A 17268-nucleotide genomic window follows, 5' to 3' on the forward strand; every position below is an offset into this window, starting at 1 on the left:
ATCTATGCTTGTGTGTCCAATCTAAGATAAGTACCATAGAAAAAAGCTTTGCTTTCTGTTTCTCAGATACTCTCCAATGAGTGAAGTGTACCATTGTGAAGAACCTAGGTTGCATAACGTGGTTTTTTTTCAATATTAAATATTGGGCAACACATTAATGATTGTTGTTCAGAGTGGCTCTTTGCTATAAGCTTTTACATAATTTACACTGGTGAATTATTCATGCTTTAATCAGGGTCTGATTTTTGATACAATATATTAAAGCATGAGTCTAGTTAATGTTACTTCTCTGCTGCAATACATATTGCAAGTTGAAATTCACTGCAGCAGTAGAAATAGTGAAATTAGTTAACGTGGCTTTAAAGGAATTGTTGCTGTTGCAAAAAGGAGGTGAGTTCAAGTCACCAGGGAAAGAAACAGCTGTCGGGTGGAGGGGGGGGGGATTTGTTCATATTTGCAGGTTGTTTGCAGCTCATCTTTCCCCACCCAGCACTCTCTGCCAAGGAATAGGGAGTGTTGCTCTAAATAACACTTTGGCCTTTATGGAAATATGTTCCAGGAGACTCAGTCTCTCCCCTCCCCCCTTTGCTGGGTATAGTTAGCACTTCTCCAAACCTTATATAGCAAGGGCTGATTGTTAGTGTTAACAGGAATAAAATGAAACAGAGTGGGCTGCCAGATTGCATAAATCAGGCCACTGTTTAGAATTTCATAAATGCTCCAACTTTGGGTAAAATCTGAGTACTCCGAACAATACTGTTCTTTCTTCTTCTTTTCTTTCTCTCTCTTTCTCTGAGGGAGAAAAGCTAAAATCCTGTTTCTCTTGATCTTTATTTGATGGGTTTTATTTTTGGGGGTGGTTTTGTACCCTTTTGAAGACCAAAAAAGGTTCAACAGAAGCCACAGCCAAGCAGACGTCCAAGATGCCCAGGTCCTGGAACAATTCTCAGGTCTTCTGCATGGTTCTTCTCCGGTGTGCGACATAAATGAGGACCCTTTGAGACTCATTTCTGCTGTGGGCAAAGGAAGCGCAGAGGGAACTGCTATGCAGCTGGAAAATACTGAGGCTTCTGGATCGGTACAATCTAGTATTGCAGACCAAAATAAAGTGGTCTATTCAGCCATACGCCATATACGTGACAAGTTGGATTCTGGAACTTTGGCACATCCTCATTTGCCACAGCACCCCGGTAGTGCTGAGGATGGAGACAAGAGCGGTGTTGTGGGAAGAGTTCATCCAGGAAGCAAGTCCAAAGCAGACCTCAAACTTAGCCGCAGCTTATCAAAATCGGATTCTGACCTTTTGACCACCTCACCAACAGAGGACGATACTATGGGGAGCAGAAGTGAATCCCTTTCCAATTGTAGCACTGGGAAAAAAAGGCTGGAGAAATCACCTTCCTTTGCTTCCGAGTGGGATGAGGTAAGACCAAGCTGGATTTTTTTTAAAAAATAAAATAAAAATTGCTGCAGGAATTCCATGATAAAAATGGAATAGGGATGAAAGAGTAGAAGCAGGTGCTTATTAATCCTAGTATCAAATTTATTTGGTAGCTAATTAAAAATTATACCCATGAATTTTATTCTTAAGTGATAAAGAATTTAAGGAAGATTTTAAAAATATTCAGCGTTGTCTAAAATGGTATTATTCTATTCAAAAGCAGTGTCACATTAGAATAGTTTGTGGAAAAAGTTTGGGTGATATTATACAGGTCAAACTTGAAAAATTAGAATATTGTGCAAACGTTCATTTATTTCAACAATGCAACTTGAAAGGTGAACCTTAATATATAAGAGATGTCATAACATACAAGGCAAGATAGTTGAAGTCATGATTTGTCATAATTGTGATGATTATGGAGTACAGCTCATGAAAACCCCAAATCCACCAGTTCTCAGAAAATTAGAATATTACATGCAATCAATAAAATAAAATAAGAACAATATTGGACCTCTGAAAAGTATAAGCAAAGTTCAAAGTTCTTGCTCTCTTAAAATAGCTAATTCCTAGGATTAATGGGAAATCAGCATAATATATGAGAAACCATTCCTGAATAGAACTTTGTTCTGATAGGAAGTCAGCAGAGATTAAGTGCTATTCTTCAAACAGCACTAAAGCCTTCCTTGCTTATTCTACTCTGGCTTAAAATGAAGTTGCATGAGCATGCAAACTGCCTTTTATAGATCGGAAAATCTATTATTAAGCAGTTAAGACTTAGTTGGGGAAACATTATGCCATGCCAGGTCTAAAAAAGAATATTAAAGAAAATCCATTAGCAAACAAATGAGGGAGGTTAAATTGTGTGGATTATAAATTGAAAGTATAAAATCATTATTTATTTTTATTGTGTAGTGCTGGGATACTCCATTTCTTTAAAAAGTCTTTTGAAATACCTTGGGTGCAAAATATTGCAAACTGTACCTCCTAAAAGTTGAGGCATGTTTTGTAAGATTGCACAGTTACAGTGCAGGGGAAAGATGTGTATATTTCACTGGGAAAAGATGTGTGTATTTTAAGGTATACAGATGTTTCCTATGTGATCCTAGATCAGTGATGGCAAACTTTTTTTGGTTTGCATTCCAAAAAAAGGGGAGCATGGGAGAGGTCGTGTGCGCTTGTGGCCACAGCCATAATCCCATGCAGTCCCGCATCAGTGTATGACCCCTCCTGCTGCTGGAATATGATGGCACGCCCATTTTTTTTTTCTGATCCCAGGCTTCAGAGCCTTTCTAGAGGCCTAGGAAGGGCAAAAACAGCCTCCTCTCCCCCCCCCGGGCCTCTGGAGGCCAGAAATGGCCCATTTCAATTTGGGAAACGGGCCATTTCTGGCATCCAGAGAGCCTCCAGTGGGTGGGGAAGGCCATTTTTGCCCTCTCAAGGCTCCTACAAAGGTTTTGGAACTTGGGGAGAACAAAAAATGGGTGTTCTCCACCCCGCCGGAGGCTGGAAACAGCTTGTTTTCCAACTCCCAGTGGGCCCAGACGGCCTGAAAACCAGCTGGCCTGAGCTCACGTGCCTACCAATATGGCTCCGCCTGTCACAGGTTTGCCATCACAGTCCTATATACATTAGGTCTCTTTTTTGCAACTGAATCAGAAGTATTGCAGTAACTGCTATTTGTTTAGAGTGCAATGATATTTCTTATAATAAAAACATTAATCTATGTTCTGAATTACAGTTCTTATATAACATTTTTCATTTCAAATACATCGAAGCAGCTCAAGTGTTGGAAAGCCTGTTTCAAAATACTGCATAACATTAATTTTATGCTACAAGTTACATGATTTGTGCATATCAGCAGTCTTGTTCTGGAAACTGTTGCTTGCTTTGTAGAAACAGTATTTCTGGTCACCTTGAGATTGTTACTAAAACCAGTCTAAAAATATTGTGATGAAATATGTTTGCCAGATATGTATTTATTTTAAATACTTCAAGATTTTTTCATCCAAATGACTAAAGTGCTTACAAAGTGCCGTTTTAATATTTCTATAATGCTTAATCTGTTTTTTTCTGAATTCTTTCAATATATTATCTTTTAGAAATTTGCGGAGGATCGGTAATTATATATCCTAATAGAATAATTGCTTTTTGTTCCATTGGTATTTTGTTGATAACTTCAATTGTAACTTTGAATTATGTAAGTTTAATATTTGTATCAAAGAATAAGCAGCAATGCCAGAAGTATAATAAATAATCATTACTATCAATATATTTTGCAGGTCTTTGGGATATTTATAGCATAGAACTTTTTTTTAATAACAAACTACTTTTTCCTATTTTGCTAAGCCTCTCTCCATCTCAAGAATAACTGTGAATTTATGAAATTTGAAATTGAATTCAAATTTAGTTGATCAGACTTTGTTCCTAATAAAATAAATTAGGCGTGAATTATTCTCAAACTTTTAAACTGATTTATTGGAACCTAAAAATTGAAATAATTGTGCATTCTACTCAGAGGGACAATATAATGAGATTGTGGAACTAAAATACATATTTTGGAAATAGCAGATTATTAATATGGTTATAATGCAGTGTTTGCACAAGTATCTGCAGTAACTACAGAGCTCAGGAAAAATATTTTATTTTTCTCTATAAGGCAAGGCAGTCAAGGGAGAAATGTGTTTAAAAATAAAGATGCACAGAAAGTAACATAAAACAAAATAAAAATAGAAATGTTCTATTTCTAAATGTTTTTTGCATGAATGTTTGTTTGAATGTTAGTTTCAGACATGAAATGGGATGGTTCAAGCATTCTGGGGATGTCTCAAGTTTGAAATAAAGATATTTAAACTCTGAAACACTTTCAAAATGCACGGTGGCCTGTTTTGTACACAAAACTGGGACATTCTGTGACATTTTCACTCTCCTTTATTATTTTCTGGAATTTATATATTTATAGCCATGTGCCATTTATTATTTAAATTATATGCAATTTACAGTTGCAATTAAAACAATATTATTTGGGCCCTTAAGGTCCAGTAGAAAATCACAATTTATATTGCCTTCCTATTAGCAAGATTTGGGAGCATTCTGACTCTAGGAGATAGGGGTGTTCACTTGACAAAAGTGGAAAGCCGAATCAATCATTTGTAGGCTACAGGAGCCTTGAGCAAGATGAGCTCTAGAGCTGGGGTCTCCAACCTTTTGGACCTCAGGGACCACTACATTCATAATTTTAAATCCCACGGACCACTCGGGGGGGGGGGGGAGCTCAGCTGCCTTTCAGGCCTACCTACCTACTTATTCAAGGCCTCTGGGTGGGAGGCTGAGAGAAAGTGTCTGGCCCAAGCACACACCCTGGAAACCACTTTTGCATTCTTTGTCTCAAGAAGCTTGGTCAATCTAAGTGAAGGAAAACAAAGATGGACAGACTGACGGCTTGTTGATGATGGTGGGAAAGTCAGTCCCATATTCCAGAGCTGTAGCTATACTCCCTCCTTTCCCCTTGCCACCTTTCCTTTCTTTCTTTTCCTCCTTTCTTCCCTTTCCTTTCCTCCCCACCCCTCCTTTCCTTTCTTCTCCTCCCCTCCCTGCTTCCCCCTTTCCTTTCTTCTCCCATCCCCTCCCCCTTTCCTTCCCTTCCCTCCTCTCTCCTTTCCTCTCCTTCTTTCCTTTCATTCTTTCCTTCCCTCCCCCCCTTTCCCTCCCCTTCTTTCCTTTCCTGCACCTGGATGAGGAACTGCCCCTTGTCTCCTGCCTATTGGAGCTCGAGATGGTGAACCGCATACAGGAAGCACTACAGCAGAGAGAAGCACCCAGATTCAACCCTAGCTTTGCTGTCTGTTGCAGACGCTAGATTGGCTCCTTTCAAACTCTTGTCTCTTGAGGAGCCAGGCATTTGAGTTTGCAGAGGACCGATTTAGTGCCTGCAATGGATAGCAAAGCTAAGGTTGACCCTGAGTGCATCTCTCCACTAACTGCCTGAAGCCTCCTAGCCTGTCCTTGGGAGTCAAACTGCACAAGTGCCACAAGAACTTCAGCCAGGTCATTGAGACAAATGCAAAGATTTCTCTGTGAACCACCACCATTTTCTCACGGAAGACCAGTGGTCCGTGGACCACCAGCTGGTGACCACCTGGAGCAGTGATGATGAACTTTTTTTTCCTTGGGTGCCAGAAGAGCGGCACATGTGCTATTGTGTGAGTGCCTACACCCATAATTCAATGCCTGGGGAGGGGATCTTCTGGAGGCTGGAAATGGCCTGTTTCCCAACTTCTGGTGGTCCCAGTAGGCTCGTGTTTTGCCCTCCCAAGGCTCCCAAGGCTTCCAAATGCATGTTGGAGCTGAGCTAAGGCAACAGCTCACATGCTAGCAGATATGGCTCCGCGTGCCACCTGTGGTACTCGTGCCATAAGTTCGCCATCACTGACCTAGAGTGAGGAGTTCATAGCCAAGAAGGCCATCCAATAACTCTTCACTCAAATCCTGGGTGTATATAGAAAAATGCAACACATCCTCCTGACTAGCACTTAAGGAGTGAGCAGACTACAAGTGATAGAAAATGAGGATCCATTTATTAGTTTATCTTAAAGCAACGTGATCAATCGGTGTCCTTCAAACCTAGTGTTGTACAGTAGTTCAGATATTGGGCTAGGACTGGAAAGACCAGGTTCAAGTATCCTCTGCCAAGGGCAGTCACTGAATGATTTTATGTTAAGCACTCACTCTCCAGCCAGCCCAATTTCCAAGTTTATTTCTTGAGAGAGAAAAATGGAGGATGGAATACTACATACTCCACCTTGAGGTCGTAAATGAAAGAATAAATACATTGGTCATTCAACCTTGCAGTTATATGGAATTAAACAATGTTCGTGTAGCTATAACATTAGTTATTTTTGTCATTTTCTCTTTAATTTGCTGTCACAAATGCTTCATTTTTATTATAGATTATTCAAAGTCTGAAATTCTATAAGATTTTTCAGTGTGTTTCTCTAGCCTGATCTAGTAATTAGTGTCATATAATAATCCATTGCTTCTTCAAGACATTTTTTGTAAGGTAAAAGAAAAACGTATGACATGATAATAATCAAACATGTACTTGGACATAGCCACCCATGGGCACTGGTAATGAAAATAATTAAATAATTAAGGTTTTAAATAGACGAATATTATTGCTGTTTATTACCATAGGAGCATATCACCTTTGTCTAATATGATTTCTCCAAAGGTGTTTACTATTCTGTGACTGTATTTAGATGCTAGGCTTTAGATCAATCTTTTTTCTGTTGTTAGTCACATTCTTTTTCAAGTAATCAGCAGGGCTATGTCGCCATACTGGATGTTTCTTAAGCAAGCTCTATTTAAAAACAAAAACAAAAATACATTATAAATATTATGTGTTGGATAATATAATTGATTCCACCCACCCCCAAAATATTATAAGCCTAGACCTAAAGTACAAACCAATTTAGAATCAAGTGGGGTGGGTGGGTGGGTGGAGAGAACCTGTAGCAGTTCATTTTTCTTCATTAGCAGAAGAAGCTACATGGAATCAAAGACACTTTGTGCTGATGCTTTGAGTAAGATAGATGGAGTTGAACTGATTGTCAATAAATTCCGTTTTCAGCTAGTATTGTACCATTTATTACATTTTATTGAAGTTAGTATGTTGAATGGCATTTTCAACTATTTACAACTATTGAAATATGAAAGCACAAATCAACCCATTAGCTAAGAAAAGCTGCTTATTAGCTTAGTTCACTGGAAAATAAATTTGAAGGAATGGACTTGTATGGGTTAGGCTGTGGATAGCATAAATATTTGAGTTCCTTTAAACATAGCTAAAGGCTAAAGTGGTAAATTTGTTTTTGTAATGTGTTTATAAATATTCAGTACTCCCCAATTCAGTGTGCAGCACTCAAAGCACGTTATATTTTACATAAAACAGTTCTTATACTTCTTGAAGATTGAAGTGAGATATGTCAAAAATTGACATGAGATGTGTCATTCTATGCCAGGATGTAGCACCCCAAATTTTGGACATGAATGTGTATCTATTATAGGATAGCCTAAAAGAAATTATTCAAATAGTTAATATCTATTTGAAGTTATCTTCTTCTAAATCCTAAATATGCCTACACTAAATATAAATCATTTCAGGGACATCTAAGGACAACAGTGTAAAATAAAATACAGTGGTTCCTCTACTTAAGAACGCCTCTACTTAAGAACTTTTCTAGATAAGAACCGGGTGTTAAAAGATTTTTTTTGCCTCTATTAAGAACCACTTTCTACTTAAGAACCCGAGCCCGGAAAAATTTCCCAGGAAATTTGAGAGCAGCCCGAAGGCCTGGCCAGTTTCCTGCCATTCCCCCTTTAATTCTGGCCATCTCGGGCTTTTCTGGGCTGCCAGAGGAGCCTTTCAGTGGCGCTTAAGGAGGCTTTGGCAGAGTGAACGGACTGTTTTCCTTTCTCTGGACGCCACCTCAGAGTCCCTCTTTTTTTTTTTAAGCGTTAAAGTTTTGGATTTTTTTTTATTCCCCTCACCTCCCCTTCTTCCTTTGGCAGTGACTGTCCTCCTCTTCTTCCTTCTCTTCCTCCCACCCAAATTCCAAGCTTTTATGGTTTGCACGCATTATTTGCTTTACATTGATTTCTATGGGAAAAATTGCTTCTACTTAAGAACTTTTCTACTTAAGAAACTGGTCACGGAACGAATTAAGTTCTGAAGTAGAGGTACCACTGTATTTACAAATAATGAAACATTGCAGAAATAAGAAAATACATTTTGGTTTTTCAAGATTCAAAGGCGAAATTGATTGCATCAGTCTTGATTATTTTTCTCTAGGCGTTCTCACTTTGTAATCCTACTGAGATGGTAATATTATTCTGGTCTAATGGCCTAGTGCTTTTATTATTAGAAAGTAATTAAATCGTAAGTTATGAAACAGAACTGGATTGCTTGCATCAGATTTATGAGGTATTTTCTACAAATAGCGTTCCTTTTCATAGAGTAGATTTATTGGTGGGCTTCTGTATATGTACATATACAAATAATTTGCATACCGAAGTACCTAACTGTCAAAGGTTTTACTTTGTAGGATGCCATGCTTTCTCCTTAGCTGTCCTTGAAAGCCAGTATAGGAAGGTTCCTTAGAGAGAAGGTGGTTGTGTGTCTCTAGACACACAGAAACAGTAGAACATCTGCTTACCCCTTGCTTGAACTACAGAGATTCATACAAGACATATCTCACCATTATTACATAAATGCCTAGGGTGCACAAGACAATTCCACCACACCTCCCTGCTGCTTTCATATATTAATCCTGCTATAACATACAGTGTTGCCAGATTCTGCGCAGCAGTGTTTAAAATCTATCAGGCGATGACTTGTGCGATAAACTAGTCCCAATTAGCATCTAGCTCAGTGATGGCAAATCTTTTTTGGTTGATGTGCGAAAAGCTTGGGGGGGGGGGTCATGCTTGTGCATGCCCACAGTCTAATTCCATGCACCCCCCCCCCCCACATGCATGCGTGACACACACATCCGTTCCTGGCACACCTGTTTTTTGCTCTCCCCAGCTTTCAGGGCCTTTCTAGGAGCCTGGGAAGAGCGAAAACGGCCTTCACTACCCACAACGGCCCTCTGGAGGCAGAAAATGGCTCATTTGCCAACTACCGGTTGAACTGGAAGGCCCCCCCCCCCCCATTTTTTTTAATCTTCCCAAATTCAAGAGCTTTTCAAGCAACCTGTGGAGGGCAAAAACAGCCTTCCCCATACCCCTGGAGGCCCTCCAAAGGCAGAAAATGGCCAAATTGCCAATTATTGGTTGAACTGGGAGTCCTATTGTTTTGCTCTCCCCCCAGCTCCAGAGCCTTTCTAGGAGCCTGGGAAGGGATAAACCAGCCTCCCTCCCTGGAGGCCCTCCACAGGCAGAAAATGGCCCATTTCAAGTTGGCCTCTGGAGGACCTCCAGGGGGCAGACCATTTTTGTCCTCCCTAGGTTCTTAGAAAGGCTCTGGAGCTTGCGGGGAGCAAAAATGGGCATTTCCCACCTTCTCCAGAAACTAAAAACAGGCTATTTCATGACTGCTAGTGGGCCAAAAAGGCCCAAGAATTAACTGGCTGGTGCACGCATTCATGTCAGACCTGAGCTCACATGCCCACTGATATGGCTCCGCATTCCACTTGTAGCACAGGTGCTATAGGTTCGCCATCACGGATCTAAGCTGGTCATGCTAGTGTGATCTCTATTGTGATAGATTCAGTCAGCCACATGCTTACATTTCTACAGCCATCTAATGCTTATACCCCCTCCTTTTAGATTCCTTTTTAGACTTTCGGGTTTTGAAATATTTACTTTTTCTTTTATGTCTTTTAACTTTTAATTATTTTTGGACTCTGATCTATTTTATATGCTTGCTAATTTAATGTACTCCAATCTCCTTATGCTGGCCTTTGACCATAATAAAGATTTGATTTGAGTAATTTACAAATTATTTTGAGACAGTTCAGTGTATATACAAAAGATTTATAAACATCCGGGAACTTGCTCTCTAAAACATTTGTGGAGCAGCTCAGGGAGTCTGCCCTGTCATTGGTTTATGGAATTCACTTCTAGAAGAGGTCGTGACAGCTGTCAGCTTGGATAGCTTCAAGGCAGGATTAGACAGATTCATGGATGCCAAGTGTATTGGTGGTTATTTTTTTTAAATTATTTTTTTATTGATTTTTATAATATAAAACACACACACAACATATTATATATAACATGTGCTCAGTGATCCCACCACCAGACAATCAATCATACCCCACCACCAGTTGGGGGTATTTCTTGTATAAATCATTTAAAACCCAAAAGGGAAATATTTCTTTACATATTATAGAGTGATTCCAACTTGTTTCTTATAGCTTGGTCTCAGATCCTACTCGCCATATATCGTCTTACCTTGTCCCATCGCCCCATCAGCTGTTGCAAATCAGTTTCATTAATAGAATTTATCCTTAATCTCAAAGTGAATGTGGTCCACCATGTACCTATACCGGTTTTGCATTGTCCATTTTGTCACATCTTTCCACCCCAAGACTATTTCCACCTGAGCGCTTTCTATCGCTGCTTGTTTTATTTCTCTGTATTCTCCCATCTCACTACTTTTTACTAATACTGCCATTTCCTTAGTAATCATCCATCTTATATTTAATATCCTATTAATATCCTCTTGCACTTTTTGCCAAAAGTTCTGCACCACTGGGCATTCCCAGAGCATATGCATAAACACTCCTTTATCGGTGGTTATTGAAACGGATGTCCATGTGCCGCCTCTATGTTGGTTGGGGCTGGCAAGATTCCCTTGAGTACAAAAGAGGGTTTTGCCTTCTCTTTGTGCTCAAGATCTCCATGTACAGTTGGTGGGCCACTGTGTGACACAGAATGCTGGACTTGATGGGCTTTGGCCTGATTCAGCATGGCTCTTCTTATGTTCTTATGTTCCTGTGCTTTACATTGGCCAGATGCAGGATCGAAAACTGTATTATTATTATTTATTGGATTTCTATGCCACCCCTCTCCGAGGACTCGGGGCGGCTCACAACAAATCAAATATATAGTACACAACATTTTAAGTCCAATTAGCTAATTAAAAGGACTAACACACCCACACATACACCCAAAAACCCCATTCATTGGCCAGGGTCAGGGTCAATCATTAGCTTGGCTGACCCTGCAGAAAAACAATCCATGTACCTAAAATTCTCAGATATATGAACTTTCTGGTTACTGATCAGGTACCTATCACAATTAGGTTTCCAGACACCAGAATTCGTATTGCAGAGAAATATGACACCATTGCTAGAGTTTACTGTTGAGATGCTTATGCCATGCCATTCCATGACATAGGATCCCCCCCCCTCGCTTCACTGTATCTCACAGTCTATATTCTTAAATTGTGTCATGTCAGATCCAGGCCATTCTCATTTCAATGCCACCTTACATTTATTCTTTCCTGTGATAGTCTTGTTCTCCTTTTGATTGTTTTCTTTAGGCTGCATATACATTTGACTTTGTTATTATAATGCATTGGTCCCTTTCCAACTTAATTATCTGGGAGAATATTTTATTGCTTCCCTTAACCTTTGCAAAGACCTGTGAACACCATCTGTTTAACGCAGCAGTGTAAGCATGCCTCAAAATGCCTTATATGGCACCACTATGTTCTGTGAGCAGCACTGGTTGTCAGTGACGTTTGGGTGCAGTTCAGGGTGTTGATTATCACCTTTAATGATACTGAGGAATAAATGGTTAAATTTTTCTTCCATTCAGTTAGGGTCACTTCTTACTGCCATAGGTTTTCTCCATGATAATGTACCTTAGGCCAGATCAGAAGCAACCTGAGAAAATATTATTTTACTGAAAGAGTAGTAGATGCTTGGAACAAACTTCCAGCAGACGTGGCTGGTAAATCCACAGTAATTGAATTTAAAGATGCCTGCGATAAACATATATCCATCCTAAGATAAAATACAGGAAAGAGTATAAGGGCAGACTAGATGGACCATGAGTCTTTTTCTGCCTTCAATCTTCCATGTCTCTGTGTTTCTAACTTATCCTTTTGGATAACATCAGTGTAACTGTCCATCCAGTTTGCTGTTGGTTGTGGTCTTCTCTTTCCTTTCTGCTTTCCTTCACAAGAGAGCTAGGTCTTTGCATAATGTGTCTGAAGTAGGATAATTTGAGTTCTGGTCATTTGTGCCGGAATAAAAGTACTGGATTTTTTTGATGAGTCATTTGTTTGGATTTTTTTTGTTTTTGTTTTGACTATCCAAAGCAATGTCAGGAATCTTCTTTAATACCAAATTTCTAAAGCATCAATACTTTTTCTATCCTGCTTCTTCAAATCCAGTTTTTGCTTCGAGACAGTATCACTGTGTGTGAGGATAGTGAGATGCTCTAAGCTTCCGATTTTTCTAAGCATCTACAGCCTGAAATGATTAACACGTTCAAAGGCCTTTCTGTAATTAATAAAGCACATACTTGACTTCTTTTTAAGTATTCTTTGATTTTCTCAATTATCTAGCCAGCATCAGAAATAATGTGTCATGTTCCAAGGAATGTTTCTAAAGCCAGATAGAACATCTGGCATCACTTTTGCCATATAAAGTTCTAATTTGTATTGGATGACCCTAAGCATTATTTTGCTAGCATGTGACCTTCATGGCATGGGGCCAGGTTATTTCAGGGACTGCCTACCTCCTATGATTTCCGCTCTTTCAGCCAGATCAGGCGGTATGTTTTAGAGCAGTGTTTTTCAACCAGTGTGCCACGGCACACTAGTGTGCCGCGAGACATGGTCAAGTGTGCCGCGAAGCTCAGAGAGAGAAAGAAAGCAAGAGAGAAAGAAAGCAAGAGAGAGAGAGAGAAAGAAAGCAAGCAAGAGAAAGAGCAAGCGAGAGAGAAAGAGAACAAGAGAGAGAGAAAGAAATCAAGAGAGATAAAAAGAGAACAAGAAAAAGAAAGCAAGGGAGAGAGCAAGAGAGAGAAAGAAAGCAAGAGAGAGAGAGAAAGAGAGAGAGGGAAGGAGAGAGAGAGAAAGACATAGAGGGAGGTAGGGAGGGAGAGAGAAAGAGAGCAAAAAAAGAGAGGAAGGAAGGAAGAGAAAGAAAGAGGGATGAAGAGAGAAAGAAAGAGAAAGGGAGAGAAAGAGGGAGGGACAGAAATAGAGCAAAAGGGAGGAAGAGAGAGAGAGAATTCTTTTGCCCCCCCCCGCTCAATGTGCCCCAGGGTTTCGTAAATGTAAAAAATGTGCCGCAGCTCAAAAAAGGTTGAAAATCACTGTTTCAGAGTGTGTCTTTTCTGTTATAGTCCCTGTACTCTGGAATGACGTCCTGTAGATATTTATTTTTATTGCTTTTCTGTTTCAAACTGTAAAACCCATAGTATCATTCTGGATTTTGGTGATTACCAAATCTGTAAGAACTGTGGTAAATTTGGTGCTTCTTCCATGCAATGGGCTAGGCACAAGTCAAGCTGGGATTTGCATTTGAAATATGAACTGTCCATCAGCTGTCAGTTTTGTCCCCTTGCATTTCACTCTGCAAAGTCAATTACAATTGGTGCCTCTCAGGCAGAGAGATTACAGACTATCATCTGCTCAGTGGATAACATAGAAGAAACAGCTTGAACAATCATATGGCTCACTCTCATATCACTGTCACTCAATATTACTTTGCATTAGTACTTCTTTTCACTTTGGGTGAATATTTAGGGTTTTCTTGCTGTATTACGTACTTAAGATGCCAGATCTGCTGGTTTGTGGTGAATCACTGGTAAATTTCTATTATTGTGGCAAATGTCTGCTATAATTTTATGTTTTTCACTCACATTGAGAAAAGTGATGGCTAGAAAATTGTGATCTCTCTAGACAACTAACCTGGTTGTTACTTCTCATGAGGACCACACAAGGTGACTGACTCACTGGCTTGTTGGCTTTCTTGTAGGACTAGAGCAGAGTTGTCAAACTCAAGGCCCAGGGGCCTGATCCGGCCCATGGGGTACTTAGATCTGGCCCACAGGGTCACCCTGAAAAAAGCGAAGGACCAGCCTGTGATGCCTCTGCCAGCCAAAGCGGGCTCCTGAGCTCTGTTTTCTGCTGCCACGGCCTCCTGCAACCCTCTGCCAATGAAAACAGAGCTCGGGAGAGCCGCATGCAAGGTCCCGAGCTCTGTTTTCATTGGCAGAGGGTTGCAGGAGGCCGTGGCAGCGGAAAGCAGAGCTCAGGAGCCCGTTTTCGCTGGCGGAGAGCTGAGACCCCATAGGTGCCCCTGACAGAAGTGATGCAAAGCTAGCCACGCCCCCCCCCCCCAAGGTTAAAAACAACCCTGATGCGGCCCTCAATGAAATCAATTTTGACACCCCTGGACCAGAGTATGATTTCTCAAATCTTAAGTATTTGTTTCAGATTTCTGAAATTGTATGAACTGGTATCCTCAGCCCACCCTATTGTGGAATATAACCCTGTGGTTTAAGTTGAAGTTAGATAGCACAGGTCTACAAAAAATATTTTTTGTAATCATTGCAGTTGGCCTTGTACTTTTCTGAATCATTTTTTGTCCTGATTTCAAAAATGTATATAGTTATTCTGCAACAAATATAGTTTCCATGGAGCAGTATACTGGCAACATTAAGAAAACAATAACATTAATAGAATACAAAATGTAATAACAAAAACGTTTCTCTATCAGAATGTTTCTCTATCAGAAACTTTATGTGATAGAGCAAAACTAAGCATATTTTTGGAATCAGGACATCAAACTCCATAAAACAGACATATTACCTTTGCTGATGATTTTTTTTTAATCGTTCAGTGTGGTCTTTTGCCATTGAAAACAGATCTTTCCAATTGTAAACTTTGTGGAACCGTGACAAAAAGGAAGCATGCCTGCAGTTGAAGATGAGCTCCTTGTTGAATTGATGAGAAGATTCCGTTTCATGGCACAGCGGGAATTTTTTCAGATAATATACATCATTAATTTTAGGGCATGGATGAGACAGTGATACAACTTGTGAAATTGATAACAATACTTCGAGGAGAAATAATTTCAAAAATTCTGCTGAACTTAGAGGACTTTATAAATATGCATAAGATGACACTGTGAATATCTATATATTCACAGAGATATTTTAAGTTTCATTTATTTGCTAGAGAAAACTATATACTACATTTAAACCCAGTGAATCCATTGCACTTATTTTAACTCTGAATTCTTAGATTCCTTTCAAGTACAATCATGTGAAAAAGAAAGCACACCCTCTTTGAGTTCTGTGGTTTTTACATATCAGGACAAAGTAAAAATTATCTGGTTCTTAGCAGTTCTTAAAAGTAGATAAATACAAACTCAGATGAATAAAAACAAATGACATATTATACAATGTCATTTAGCTAGTGAAAGTACATTCTTTTCTTTCATATTAACTCTTGATTAGTTTCAGCTATTACACGGATCATTATGTTTTAATCACATTTTCTGATAATAGTTTTTAGAATTTTCATTAGAGTCTTGTAATATAATTGAATATAAAGCAGAAATCATTTGTTAGAAATCTAATCTGTTGTATCGATGCCAATAGCTGTGATAACTAAAGTAAATTGAAAGTTCCTCAAAAAGAACAAAAATATAGACATTGTTTTTCTTGTATAGAGCAACGGTCAATGGCTTAACTATAATAATTCAAACTCAACTAATAAACATTGCCATCTTATGGTAGAATAGGGAAAACACTCCTTTAAGAAAACTGTTCCTTTTATGTCCTACATTAAATATCCCTGAAAGCAGGAACATTGAATATTGGGGGTGTTTCTTTTTAGTAAATATAGAGATAAAGTATGGGTCTTTAAATATACAGCATTTGTCTTTCTCTTCAGATGAATAATTCTGACTTTCCTAAAATAATTCTGATTTTCTTAGAAGCATTTCCCTAATTTGAATACTTACTGCTCAGGATAGTATAAGGAGTAATTATTCTATAATGTCATTACTATTTTAACCAATATTACTCAGGTTTCACTATCATAAATAAATTCCCCATTGCCCTATTGACCCAAACAGCAATGAATGTGCTGTTATTCAGCTATTTCTGACCCTTTGTGACCCAATGGACATAATTTTTCTAGGATTCTTTATCAGTAATTATGCCTTTGAATACTATCTGATTCAGTACTATACAGAACATAGTTATATAACAATAATTGTAAAAGCCCAAGTATGACACAACTAAAATAACCTCAAATAAAAACCCTAAATCCAATCAACAGCAACATATATACCAGTCACACACAATTTGGGCACGTCAGATGTTAAGATTTACGGCCCCTGGGACTGTTGGCAAAGCCCTTAGTAGTTTTTTGAAAGGCCAGTAGGGTGGGGGCAATGCGAACATCAGGGGGGGGGAGTTGGTTCCACAGAGCCGCGGCAGCAACAGAAAAGGCTTTGCCCCCGCAGTCCCGCCAACCTACATTGTTTAATCTACGGCAGTGTTTCCCAACCTTGGCAACTTGAAGATATCTGGACTTCAACTCCCAATTCCCCAGGGAGTTGAAGTCCAAATATCTTCAAGTTGCCAAGGTTGGGAAACACTGGTCTACGGGACCTGAGGAGGCCAATTCTGTGCGATCTAATGGGTCTCTGGGAGGTATGTGGCATTTTGACAGTTTTGTCTCTCTCACACACACACATATCCACACAAGCATGCACACACACATACAGAGAGAGAGAGCGTATCATAGTTGGCACAGAGTTCTGTTCCTTGTTCTTGGGGCACGATAATAGATTGCAAATGATAGTTGGATAAATATCAGATATTGTTAATTGGATTGCTGGTGGTCAATCAAAATATTGCCCACATTACAAGATCATATGCTGCAGCGTCCTACCTGTCAATAACTACTTCAGCTTCAACCGCAACAGCACAAGAGCACGCAACAGATTCAAACTTAATATTAACCGCTACAAACTTGACTGTAAAAAATATGACTTTTGCAATCGAGTTATCGAAGCGTGGAACTCATTACCAGACTCAGTAGTGTCAACCCCTAACCCCCAACATTTCTCCCTTAGATTATCCACGATTGACCTCTCCAGGTTCCTAAGAGGTCAGTAAGGGGCGTACATAAGTGCACTAGTGTGCCTTTCGTCCCCTGTCCAATTGTCTTTCCTTTATCTCATATATCATATATATTTTCTTCCTTTCATATATCTTCTCCTCTGTTTTATATTTTTCTTTATATATATTACCTCATGTCTATTCTCTTCTATATGTATTGTGTATTGGGC

The 17268-nt window shown here is 39.3% G+C and overlaps 1 protein-coding gene across 12 annotated transcripts in view; it reads left to right on the forward strand.

Annotated features, from left to right (window-relative positions):
* ANKS1A (ankyrin repeat and sterile alpha motif domain containing 1A) overlaps positions 1–17268 on the forward strand; it is a 140446-nt gene that overhangs the window by 70851 nt on the left and 52327 nt on the right. For all 12 annotated transcript variants that reach the window (XM_070745297.1, XM_070745303.1, XM_070745300.1 and 9 more), the window contains one exon: positions 879–1423. In XM_070745297.1, the coding sequence (XP_070601398.1) occupies positions 879–1423 (545 nt within the window). The remainder of the gene's footprint in view (positions 1–878; positions 1424–17268) is intronic.

Source organism: Erythrolamprus reginae, chromosome 3 (genome assembly GCF_031021105.1).
Source record: "Erythrolamprus reginae isolate rEryReg1 chromosome 3, rEryReg1.hap1, whole genome shotgun sequence".
Lineage (NCBI taxonomy): Eukaryota > Metazoa > Chordata > Lepidosauria > Squamata > Dipsadidae > Erythrolamprus > Erythrolamprus reginae.